At 31.5% G+C, this 14,272-nt stretch overlaps 2 protein-coding genes across 2 annotated transcripts; both read left to right on the top strand.

The window, feature by feature from the left end:
* Positions 1-2,080: 2,080 nt before the first annotated feature.
* HELRODRAFT_177789 (hypothetical protein) lies at positions 2,081-2,995 on the top strand (the record flags this gene model as incomplete). Its single annotated transcript, XM_009025940.1, has 3 exons — positions 2,081-2,150; positions 2,238-2,414; positions 2,730-2,995. 3 exons carry the CDS (start codon positions 2,081-2,083, stop codon positions 2,993-2,995), a joined length of 513 nt encoding a protein of 170 aa, XP_009024188.1.
* Positions 2,996-4,905: 1,910 nt separating this feature from the next.
* HELRODRAFT_177790 (hypothetical protein) lies at positions 4,906-7,860 on the top strand (the record flags this gene model as incomplete). The annotated part of the gene is made up of 5 exons (XM_009025941.1): positions 4,906-5,041; positions 6,057-6,113; positions 6,273-6,478; positions 7,267-7,412; positions 7,701-7,860. 5 exons carry the CDS (start codon positions 4,906-4,908, stop codon positions 7,858-7,860), a joined length of 705 nt encoding a protein of 234 aa, XP_009024189.1.
* Positions 7,861-14,272: the final 6,412 nt, after the last annotated feature.

Consider the following 14,272-nt stretch of genomic DNA (forward strand, 5'->3'; position numbering starts at 1 on the left):
ATTGTTTTATTTTATACAAAAAATCCTGCTTGCTGTCAAATTTTGGCATAATTTTTCTGGAAGCAAGTTTCGCATGAATGATAACATCCCTTGATTTTTTTTTTACGTGCTGACCTCGCAGTTTTTTTAACTATTTTATCACATCTTCCAACAGCAGGCCAATTTATAAAACAAATGTAACATTTAGCATCAAAATTCAGTTCAAGTTCAGTAACAAGTAAACAAGACCCTTTAAATTTCTTCTAGCTTTTCTTCATCTGTTAACACCACCAACAGCAAGTTTTTAGGATGAGCAAAATACGCGTTCCGCTAAATAAGAGAATCTACAACTGCTTTTAACGCATTTGGTAAATATCACGAGTTTTCAATTAATTTCCAAAGATGCCGTGATCCGACCTTACATGATGGGTGTCTCCTTTTTTGGAACCACATTTACTTTTACAACGTATTGAGCCAAATCGAATAAATTATTTGATGGTGCGGGTGTAGAAATGTAATGATGCAAAATCCGGTTAGCTTTAGTTAATCAATGAGCTTGTGAAATATTTACAGGTGACTATTTTGCCAAATCATCTGAGAATCTTCCAGTTATTATTGCTAATGTAATTTCATACAAATTTTTTTGGTTTTTCATCAGTTTTTAGTGTCGGTAATTGACATGGTATTGGCTAGAATTCGATTACAGCTTCCGTTTCACATTTATCCAGCAACATACCAATAGAACCATTGTATGAAGAGGGACCAGACGTTTTACCGCCGATGTGATTAAAAAAATACCTGAAAGGCAGTTCATTCAAATGAAGCATGCAAATAATCCATTTCAAGGGCCTTTAAATTTTTTTTCAGCAAATGGAATCCGGTTCTTCAATGATAGATACGTGTTCTTCAATAACTACATGCCTGTACCTTTTGATTCCGTTTGCGACTGTTTTCAGTGTTTTATCTTTTTGTTCATCAAAATATAAAGCAGGTAGATTCAGGTGCACTTCACTTGGCGTGTTTTCTTTCTCACTCTTCGCAGTCTCGATTCATCAAAAACGACATCCGACGAAAGTTTGTGAAAAACTGCTGAAGCAATTGCATCACCGGTTCTATCAGACTCTCCATAACGGTCACATGATTGCGACAGCAACGGTAAACTTTGGATGCACTTTTGTTGATGCATACTTCCGAGCGAAGTTTTTTAAAATTTTTAGTCAGATTGTGATCAATACCATCGATTCTCATGCTTTGTTCAACGTTAAATAAATATTTTAGAAAAAAAAACAATTAACGGAATTTTCAAAAAAATTATCTAGATTCATTTCTCGCCAAAACTAGTTTTTAAGATAAATGACATAATTTAAATACCAAACTCAGCACGCATTTGAACGAATTCTGAAAAACGACCAAGATACCATAGCAACAAAAGTTGATTTTTTTAATGTGACGGCACATTGTTTTTATATAAACGCTTTTTGAATGGCTGCATTTTCATTTTTCCATTTTTTCCACAAAACTTTATCGGCTTTGCGCGGCTCTTCTACTCAAAATAATTCAATAATATTTTAGATGGTTTATTATGACGTCTTATTACAACATAATTTAGCTATTAGAATTCATTTACTAAAAAAAAATTTTTTTGACCCACCCTAGTACATATGCACTACATTCGTATACATGAAACTTCTTGGAACAAAAAGCGTTTTTACATATTTGAACAATTTGCAATGTAAAATGACTAAAAGTCACACAAATTTAAATCAAGTTGTTCAGCTAATATCATTTAAATATTTGAATATTCAAATAGGAGCAGAGCATATGTAGATTGGAAAATGCAAATAGAGATTGAATCATAACTATATTACAACAACAAAAATCGCTCGCTTAACAAATTTGTTTTTGTTAAACTTTCCATATTAATTTTTTCTTAATATAAAATTAAATTTTCTTGAAACCCCTAGCGTTGGTATATATTTGAATAAGTTTAATCTAAGCCCAAATATTTGAAATAATTATCAATATTTTACTTTTTTAAATCCATAATGAATTTTTGTTTATTTTAAACCACAACACTTAGGAAGAAGATTCAGCGAAAGATATGGTTGAAATCCAAACTGTCTTCCAAGCATCGCTGCTTCTGGTTGGCCTCTTTGGTTGCACTGTCGAAAGTTAGTCATTTATATGTATACATCGAACAGAACGATCGGTGCAATGAAATTCGTTCAGATAAGAAACTGCATCTTGTGAACTTGTAGGTGCTTGCCCTGACCCGTTCACCCTCATTGGTGGAAGGTGTATCTACGTCAATGCAACAGAAGCGTCATGGGATGCAAGTGTCATCGCATGTGATGCTCATGGAGCTAACTTAGTTATCGCTGATAATCATGAATTATTTAATCAGCTGGCTGCTCATCTGGAAAATAACTATAAAGGTTGTCTTACATTTTTTCTATTAGTAAAATTCCCCAAAAAAGTTACTTCGCGCAATTGTTAAATTTGAAACCAATTTGCTGTTAGTTCAATTGTATAAATTATTCATATTCCTTTCTCAGTGGTATAAACATTTCAAAAATGTTCGTAAAAATTATTTCGTTGAACGAAAAAGATAAATTGATCTCGATTAATTTTTATGCAAATCTTCTTATTAAAGTATTTTTTCATAATTTATTTTTTATAATTATTTTATATTTTTTATGATATAATTATTTTATATTTAATTTTATAATAATTATAATTTATTTTTACAGCTCAAAAGAACTTCTGGACGGCTGGTAGGAAGAAAAACAACTCCCAAGTTTTCGAATGGAAAATATTCAGAACTGCTAAATTTTTAGATGAAATTCTTCAGTACAAAAGTTTGGCAGAAATGAATAATTGGCATAGCGGTGAACCAAACAATAATGGTGGCAATGAGGATTCTTTGGAGATCCATAATCATAAATCGGGAAATTTTCAATTCAATGATATTAGTGGCGCAACTCTCCGTCATTCAATTTGTCAGTTCGATGGTTGAACTTGTTGGACGTTAACTCCTAATTTGCAGAATTCTGTTTTGTTATAAACAAAAAATTTTAAAAATAAATGTGGTCAAGGTTTTCAAATTTTCTTTATTTATTTTTTGATTCAATAAAATATTTCATCATGTAAACATTTGCCTGATCTTTGCAAAGTATTTGGTTCACCAATTTTAACAAAAATGCAAGGATTTGTTTAATAAGGGCCTCCCTACTTTTAAATCCGGCCCTGACAACATCGCTGGAGACTACAAAATCCTCTGGAAACTACTTCATCAAAAAAAAAATTAATTTGCAGCGTAAATAGAAAACACAATTCTATAACAAAATGAATAACTGAATAAAATTTTTTTCAAATATTTTTTAAACTGTAGTATTTGCCACGTGAATTCAAATTTAATTCAAAATATAAAAATCAATAATTTAAATTAGGGATGAGCAGATGTTCAGTTGAAATGTTTCGACTGAAGCTGAAAAAACATTAATTTTTTGATATCTGACAGATTATATCGAATAAAATTATTTGAAAAATGTTTCAGCTATCCTCTTTTCAACTGAAATTAAAAAATCTGAGAATTTCATTCAATTCAGTATATTCCTAGCGCCAGTGGCAGATTTAGTCAACTCTGACCGAAGAGGCGGACATTGTAAAAGTGTTTAATATTGACGTGGGGGACGAAATTTGTTGATTTTCGTCATAAAACGGTAATTTTCTAGGTCCGTCACCAGTGCCTTGTACATTTGGACGCTTTACAATTCTTACATTTCAAAATTTTTCTTTTCCAGTGTTGTTAATCCGCATTTTTTCAGTCTATCCCTATATTCTAGTTTACAAACTCCTTCAATCATCTTTGTTGCTCTGCACTGTACCCTTTCAAAAAGGTCTTATTCCTTTTGCAGGCCTGGACTCAAAACTTGTGACCAGTACTCGAAATGAGGGCGAACTAATGTTTCATGCAAGTTTATAATGATCGACTTCTCCCCGCTCACCACCGTTCTTATAATACACCAAAGTATTTGATTTGTTTTGGCTGCTGGCACGAAAAATTATTATGTAGTATCAAAAGCGAGTTTTATCATAGTGGCCTTTTTTATTATGAAAAATACAAAATTTATTGAAAAATTAAGAAAAAATGTATTATCTACTAGTGAACGAAATAGCAAGTCACCATAGAACTAATTTTTTTTGGTTTCATAATTTTCCATTACACAACAAATATCCACGCGTCTTAACCATTTCAACTTCTCGTAGCAAAATTATTTTAATAACATTAAAAATTGAGAAAATGCTACCAGATTGTTAATAATCAATGTAAGCTGATTGGAAATTTAACAATACTCAGAAAATTTTTAGAATTTTTTAAAATTAAATTACATAATTTTATAAATCTCCGGTTTCCAGAGCAATTACTATCGATTTCATCAAATTAAACACAACACTTTTGATCAAACAATCAATGCAATGGAAACTGAAAATTTCTCAAACAGCAAATAATCTAACAGTTTCCAAAACTAATTCTTTATACCAGTGATTTCAAGGGGTCCGTTGCTGTTGCAGTGGATCATGAACGTCTTACGGCAAATGCTCATCGTTCAGACGAATTAATTAGCAGTTGGAGAAACAGAAACTTCATAGATCATTTTCATTGTTTTGATTCTGATCATTCAAAGTATGTTGTTTGTTCTAAACCAGTGTTTTTCAGTTTTTTCGTGCCACAAACCTTTTGAAACTATTTATATTTTCTTAAAAAAATTTTTCAACATTTTTTCTTATTAGAATTAGTGTTATTGAAAATTGCTTCAAATTTTACCCTATTAACCTTTACCTGTTAAGCTCTCTTGCCTTTTCGCAAATGAAATTATTTTGATGAAATTGAAAATTTTAACCTCTGATTATTTGTAAATTAATATGAACAAATTTTTACAATTCCTTTTTGCAAATTTTTACAAAAGACCTCCTCCTAATGAAACGTTTTCAATCTGTCTCAGCCAAAATTGTCTGTGTTTGACCAGTGGAGCGAAAATCGAATTCAAGCCTAAAACAGGTAACTCAAACCAGAAATTTTCATCAATCCAGATATACACAGATTTTAAATAATCATTCTTTGAGATTTTTCAAATTAATAAGTACCATGAGTGTATAATGACAGATTAAATAAAATTCTAATGAAAGAGTTTTGAAGATCCTAAAAGATGTGATTTGACTTGTTTCTTTCCAATTAATTAAACGATGAATAAATAATGGATAAATATTGTTCAATATCAAGAATAAGAGTCTGTTAAAATGTGAATAATATTTCTGTAATGAGAAAGATTTATAATTATTTATACGATATTTTACACAAGAACATTTCGATGTTGATGGGCTACGAAAAATTTAAAATATTGTTGTAACCCTTGACGTTCGTTACTACCAAAACCAACTTGTAACTTCAAAGATTATAACTTATAATTTCAAAGATATTTTCAATACCAATATTGTAGCTTCCAACGATCGTCAAGTGTTTGTTATTTCGTAGGCTCAAGATTTCCGATAGATGAACACAACTGCTGCAAGCGCAAAGTTCGTTGAATGTTTATCTGAATGACAACAGTAATAGAAACATCAAACTAATCCAAGTAACTACATAAATCACATTTACGACATCGCATAAAATCTCCTAAAAACCTGTCCAAAAACCTGCTTGGAAACCTTTATCTCCGCAGGATCTTTTATAAGCATCTTTTTACGATCTTTTACAATCCAAAGATTACAAATATAGCAAAGATAACAATAATTAAGATAACAAATAATAAAACGCAATTTGATCATTCCGGCGGTTATAGTTATATAAAACTGATATATCGATTTTGTGGATATGAAAAATATGAATTGTGTGTCGGTATTTAAAAATTGTATAAGTTTTTTTCTCTAAGGCCATATAAGGCATGGGACACTTGACATAGGTACTTACATAAATTTTAACGTAGATTCAAATTACTACATCTATTATACATACTCACTCACGTACACCATTGTCATAAACCAAATTTGACATTGAAAAATAATCACACTCCGAGAAATTAGCGAGACTGAATTGAGATTTAAACTGTCTTCAAATGGTAAAAACAGAACAGGTGATTTTATCTTTTTTACATTTTCAAGACAAAAAACTGTCACTGCTACAAACGAAGTGTTCATTTAATCGAATTGCAAGATAATAAAAAAAAATAAGTGGAACAAAATTTGTCAAAATAAATCTATAATCTTGAATGAATTCATTACATGCCCTGTAGATGACATAAGTTTTCTTTTCTTCCCAATTGCTCCTGCTCCATACGTTCCCCACAAGAAAGAGAACATCTGGAAACTCCATTATAAGGACGTTGACAGTTATAGTTTTACTGTGCAATTTGTGCAGTTACAAAACTGCTTTGGTTACCATAACAACGCGTGGTATGCAATGGCCAAGTTTGAAAGTAGTAATGAAGATGAATTTAAGGTTTGCAAGTGAGTTAGTGAGTGGTTTTGTGATGAAGAAATTATTGAATTCAATCTGCTAAAGAGTTATACGTCAAATAGATTTCGGAAAGATGTAGTTTGAGATAGTGTTATTTTCAAACAATTATAATATTTATGTTATAAAAAAAATGAACTAAGGAGATTACTTAACTCTTACCAGTGTTAGTGATGCTAGTTGTTGGTGGATTTTGACTTTAAAAATAAATTAAACTATAAATATTTCAACAACAAGAATTATATTTTGCCGTTAAAAGGTTCTGTGGGGCTCAAGGTATTGTAAAAACATTAACTTATATTTTATCCGCAGCTGAAATCACGCATCGTAATTTTCAAATCAAATAAAAATATAATGGTGTTGCAGATTTAAAATTTCTAACAATTAACTTTAAATTAAATTTATATCTATTTACATTATTTAGAGATAAGAAGCCATCAACGAACTATGTTATATATTAATTTCATGAACTGTGACAACCCTAACATTCAACCCTCAGCAGACCTAAGAGGTGCCAGGTCCAAGTCGCGAGCTGTAATTTTAATAAAAGTCAGCAGAACTTCAGTTTTTAGACAGGAAAGTTAAAATCATCAAGCAATCCAAAAGCAATCATCATTGAGAACTTCAGTTTTCTAGACAGAAAAACACCGTCTTAAGATAAAACTTTAATAAAATATAAAAAGAAAGTTAGATATAGCAATGATATGAAGTGTGAAATATATTTCTATTTATTTATTTATTCAAAACCAAAAAAACTACACATAAAAAAATAGCAATTGATGGTCTTCGAAGACCAAATAAGAAAAATAACTATCATATCATTATTAGAATACATTACGTCAGAATGTTGGATCAACTTGAACGAGCACATTACCAAACAAAAAGTGGATCAGATACATCGTAAACTGTCTAGCGGAGAGTAAGTTCTTCAACGATGAACAATAAAATTTGCGTGTCGAAGATTTTTATGAAATTTTCGCAAGACGTCAGGGCTTGAGTAAACAATAATGTAAATCATTTCAAAAATTGATCGAATTTTGGTTGCTTGACACTCAGTCGATGCTTTGAGTTATGAATAGTTGACATTATTTCGTAAAAATAAAAAACAATTTTTTATTTTTTCATTCAATGTAAAAGGACGTTAACCCCTAATTTGTTTTAAAATTTGTTTTAAACTTAATAGCGAATCATTCCAAATCATTGGCAGAGCAGTTTCTTCCTTGTTGTGGGACATCAGTTTAGGGGAGATAGATGCTAGAGATACGGATACAGAACATGGTCTAGGACCTAGACCATGTTCTGTATCAACCATGGATATAACCATGGATATAACCATACCATGGTATCAACTTTTGATTTTTTCGTAACACCTTTTCTAAATAATCTAGTCTACACTACAAATGCAACAGTGAGTTAAACTTGTGACTGTAATTAGTAGCCAATAAAGATATTTTAACTATCCAATAACGCTAATCCCCATAACTAGTCTTACGGCAGTGTTTAAAATACATCGAATCTTTTTCAATCGCACTATCTCCACACCGCTCATTAACAGTCATTATATTTGCATTGCGCTCTTTTTAAAGCATTGTTGAACCGCACATCCCTAATCTAAGCATGTGACGACTTACTATATATAGCTTCAACACATGAACAACAGCCCTTCTTCTTGCGACATTTTACGATCGAACTTCTCTTTGTCTAATTTCATTGCCGAACACGTTCTCATTTATTTTGTATTACGTTATAAACATTCCTACTTGTTGTTTCTTATATCTAAAGAAAAACGCAACAGCATACAAAAGTATTTTTGATAATTTTTTAAACATCACGAGTAATATTTCCGACTGATCAAAATTTTTGGAAGACCATTTTACGTCTTTGGTTCATAACCCTGATGAAATACTCGAATCATCGATAGATTTGAGTTTTAACCATTTAATTGTCTGGAAGGTGGGAGCTCCTTCAATTAAATATTTAGTTACCCTACCATTCACAAACTTATACAGCAATAATCTTCGTATAAAGCGAGTGTTAGTTCTTGGCTCAAAATTACCATCCGTTGTCTAATGTATTTTTGTATTCTTGTGACTTTTCTGCCCCTCCCATCATAACTTTCTAATGTTCAATTAAAAATAAATGCCATAAAAATACACCATAAATTTCTTGACCGGAGAATAATTTGAATGAAAAAGGAAAAAAAAACCACAAAAATTCATGCAAGAGTATTTTATTCATTCAAAATAAAATTTGAACGTCAATGTATACATATCAAGATATGTTGTTCATATTATGTATATGTAACTTCGTTGATGTTACAATGGATTTCTATCGCGACAAACTCGACACATTCTATTTTCAATTTTTGTTTTAGGAGAATTACGAAAACATTGAGGTCTTTGGTGTTGCGTCCATTCTAAACGATAGGTAATGTCATTCAACTCAAAAAAGCCTTGCTGAAATAAATAAAATATATTGTCATTATTGAAACTTTGAATGCAACTGTGTTAAGATGTTTTTGTTAACATGTTAATGTTGTCCCAGTATTCGTGCTTCTGAATTTCAAAATGATTTGATGTCATTTATTAGTATATTTTACCGTTGTTGTGATTAGATGTTATTAATAGCAATTGTAACGTTTTTACTATGTAATTATATGATATGTGGGAGTCCCTGCTATGTTCTTAAATTAATTATAATGCTACAAGATTTTTGTCTTTATTGAGGTGAAGTTTTTGATGATTCTACTTCAAGTTCATTTTGATGCTTTTACCCGGAAATAATATTCTTCATTAAAAATGCTAGTGAATTTTGTTAACAATGAAGCACGCTAAGGTTACTAAAATTGCAATTATTAGATGAATGCAACTCACGATAGGTGAAATAGTTAAACTTAAAATTTCCACGTTTTTATCTGACTACCTTTCTTTCGTTAACAAAGGGGTGGGTAAATAACGGCCCGCGAAGCTATTTTATGCGGCCCGCGAGGCTTTATTCGCTAAAAAAAGTCATTAGCCAGACCAGACATTATGACCAATAAAAGGAACCACAAACCTTGAAAATTGCATAATATTGATATTCTTTTTGTTTCATTAATGACAAGAAGTTTTTATTTTAATAGCATGTTTTTTAAATATATTAACGTTTACACTGTGATTGTTTTGATTCTTTGAAAACTACAATTAATCATGTTTCACTTGTATCTAAAATAAATTTTATTTAATGCAAAATTGTATAAAAAGAAATCATTACCCATATAATTTCATTTGTATATCTCACACCAGCTATCACCGTTCTCCTAAGAGGTTGATTATTGCGGTAAATGCAAAATGTCTAAAAAAAATATAAATTAAAAATTTAATTTATTAGATTGTAAAATATTATGGTAATTTTTTCAAAATTAATAATTTTTTTAACAAATAAACTTTAAACTCTTAATGAGAAGCTCCGATATTTTGACTCACAGACTTATTTTTCTTTTACAATAGCGTCAGCACGTAATAAAATATGTTATGAATTTTTTTACAATCCCAAAAACTTAATTTCTCATATGGTTAAAAATACATATTAAAATATTCAGCCAGGCTTTTTTTCAGTAAATTGTTTAATTCGTCACTGACACGAGTTTGTTGTAGTAAAAAAATATTTTCAAGAAAAATATAAAAAATACAAATAGATAAATATGAAGAAAAACCTCATTAAAAAACTTAAAAGGAACTATCAGTCCCAAATTTCGACCGTAAGGCATTCTCAATAATTGTCTGAATCTTTCTGGACACTCTAAGAAAAATGCAACAAATTGCGAAAAAATTAGATTAAAATTATTAAATTCAAATAATTCAAATTATTAAAATGCTAAAAACCTGGAGCTGCCTCAAAATGTTGAATGATATTCAACGTACAAATTATTATCAAACACTGATTCAGATACATTATAAACGGCCAACTACGTTTTAAGCAATCAAATACGTTATAGACAAACAAGTACGTTGTAATATAACGAACAACTCTTCTTGCTGTCGAGATTAAATAGTTAATTGCAGTTTATAGGATGTTCACATGGATCTTGAATAGGATGCAGATGTACATAAATCACATTTATTAATAAATATATAACACTTGCAAATCAGTTCAAGCTGGTATGAAAAATTGATCCAATATTGTTTAAAGGTTGATTAATGTCTTGCGACTAAAATATTGTAGATTAGAATGATTTTTAAAAAAATAGAAGTACTTGTTTGTATCTTTAAAAATTTGTATACTTCGTGCAATTACATGGAACGTGAATTTTTTCTATATTTCAATTTTTATTCCAAATTTTTTAACTTTTTCGGTCTGCAAATTATTTTTGCCACAGAATTGGTTTATATTTCAATTTGTTGAAAAATTTTTAAAATAACAAAATATTAAAACAAGTTTTGTAAAAATCGTGAGCAAATTTTTTTTAGTGTTTTTGCTAGTTTGCTAGCGTTAGCTGCTATCAAAACCTTCAAACTCCAGCTATCATCCCATCCTCCACATTTAAAATGGCCCGATCAAATGGTTTCTTCAGAAGTAAAGACGATGTTTTCGCCACGCTTAGTATACAAACTTCACGCCTTCGTTAGGCTGTCGGCTTGTTTGGGAATCTTGTAACTAAGTTGTAACCATTGTGCAGTCTTGACGCCAACCAACCAACCAAGTAAATTCGAAGAAAATAATAAAACTAGAGAAGATGACGAAAACGATGATTGTGACAGAAAACGATGATTATCAATGAAGAGTTGGTGTGTTCAATTGATTGCATTTCAACGCGAACTGTAATGATGTGGCTGAAGAAAATAATTTTCTACGTAGTATACTGTAATTCAAGCGGCGAGATGCTAAAATGGTTGAGGATGCTTGTCCTATTGTTGCACCTGCAAAACTTCAGCAGAACTTCAGTTTTCTAGACAGAAAAACACCGTCTTAAGATAAAACTCGATCAATAATTGATGCCACTAGCAGAAAACAAATTTAATAGGTTTTGTGGTCCTCTTGTCAAATATCAAAATTTAACATCTTTTAAAATTTATGACACCACAAATACATAGACATATATACACATATACATAATATATACTATATATTATAAATTTTCATTCTAAAGGTACAGTTCGCAATTAAATGTTTATATCTATGGCTGGCTTAATCGTCTGATGATGAAGTTTACTGTAAGTTTAACGTTAAAAAACGACATCAAAAAACATTAACAACTTCGGTAACACTATATAACATCAACTATAATAGCAACCTTGACGGCATATACAACGTTAATGACATTAGCAATCAACACTACACCAAATTACATCAACACCAATAACCTCAACAACAACATCAAACAACAACACCACCACCAACAACAACAATACTAACAACACCAAACAACATCAACAACAACATCAACAACAACATCAAACAACAACAACAATACTAACAACACCAAACAACATCAACAACAACATCAACAACACTAACATCAACAACAACATCAAACAACAACAACAATATTAACAACACCAAACAACAACATCAACAACATCAAACAACACCAAACAGCGCCAAACAACACCAAATAACACCAATAACATCAACAACTGAATCAAACAACGATGACGACCGTAAAAAGCATCTTACGTAGGTCAACATTACGACGACTCGTCAACGGAGTACTCATCTCAATATTTCTCATCATCATAATCTTGACAGCTATCAAATTTCTAAACAACAACAAAAGCTTTGACAACAACGACACATTCGACGCTGATAACACTAATGACAATAACAACAGTAGAGTCTCTGGTAACATTAATGACAACAACGACAATAAAAGCCCTGACGACATTAATGACAATAACAACAACAAAATCTTTGTTGAAAGAAACCTTAATGTCAACTATAACAACATAATTTCTGGTGACACTAATTACAACAACAGAATATTTACTAATAAAGACATCAGTGACAATAACCACGACGGAATATCTGGTAACATCAATAACAACAACGACAACAACAACATTAACAACAACAACAAAGCAGACCCTAGTTTTGACGACACTGATGGCAACAACAACAACAAAAAACGCGGCACGAATTTTGATAACAATAATGACAACAACAACTACAACTACAACAACAACTACAACAACTACAACAACAACAACAACTACAACAACAACAGAAATAAAAAAAATTGCCACCTACACTTCCCACCACGTGACTTTCATCATCATTATCATCGACAACGTCATCATGATAGTCGCGCTTTCGACTGGATATCCATCCCCACCGCTAAATTCAAAATCTATTTGTTTAGCGCGTACCTTTTAGCGGGCGACAGCAAAAAAAATGACGTCACAATATACGTCATCAGCAATACGACCGATTTGACGATTCCTTACTGTCTGTTATGGGATGAAAATGGACAGTTTCAATTGGTCCGCGCGTTCGTTGACTTGAACATGAATAGCTTCGATAGAATGTTAGTCATGATGATGACGATGATGATGGCTGTGATGATGATGATGATGATGTCTATGATGATGATGATGGCGGTGATGATGATGATGATGGCTGTGATGATGATGATGGCTGTGATAATGAGGATGATGATGATGGCTGTGATGTTGATGATGGCTGTGATGATGATGATGATGATGGCGGTGATGATGATGATGATGATGATGGCTGTGATGATGATGATGGCTGTGATGATGATGATGGCCGTGATAATGAGGATGATGGCTGTGATGATGATGATGGCTGTGATGATGATGATGGCTGTGATGATGATGATGATGGCTGTGATGATGATGATGATGATGATGGCTGTGATGATGATGATGGCTGTGATGATGATGATGGCTGTGATGATGATGATGATGGCTGTGATGATGATGATGATGATGATGGCTGTGATGATGATGATGATGGCTGTGATAATGATGATGATGGCTGTGATAATGATGATGATGATTGTGATTATGATGATGATGAGGAGAAAAAGGATAATGATGATGAAGATGTTCTTTTTTGTTAATGATAACATATGTGATGGTCAAGATGATTGTTAAGATGATAACGATGAAATGATAGATACGTTAAGATACTACACCATGATAGTAGCGATGATAGTGGTGATGATATATGATTATGATGTTAACAATAATGACGACTTATAAAATGATGGTGATGAGGATATGTAATGATGACAAAGATGACGAGGAATTAAGTTAGAACGCTTAAGGTGAGTAAGATAAACAGCAAAGATGATGATGAGGAAGGCGATGAAGGTGGTGAAGATGATTGTGACTAACCTAACATTGCCTCAACTGTGTTAAACATCCCAAAACACACGAAATCAATTTTTGAAACTGCATGCAGCAGGATCGATTGTACGCATTTCAAATTTTTTTTTTAATTCAAATTTTTATCTCTAAGTGCCGTAGAAATGTTATGCTTTCTGATCTAGCACTATTACACTAACCACTAAAACTAATTACTCTGAGCAAGTCATGCATACGCTACCATTAAAATAATGAAAAAAATATGCAAACTCGATATCTCACAAAACTCCCAAGGTATATGGTAAATAAAATGTGCATGATAAAATATAATAGAATTTAACAAAATAAAATATATAGAATTGAACAATACACCCATACTTAGCGGTGTTTTAATACTATTTCTATTGTCGCAAATGATAATGCACATCAGTCGCTCCCTTGCTACACACACACACACAATCACACACACACA

This window comes from Helobdella robusta (assembly GCF_000326865.2).
Source record: "Helobdella robusta unplaced genomic scaffold HELROscaffold_44, whole genome shotgun sequence".
In the NCBI taxonomy this organism is placed as follows: domain Eukaryota; kingdom Metazoa; phylum Annelida; class Clitellata; order Rhynchobdellida; family Glossiphoniidae; genus Helobdella; species Helobdella robusta.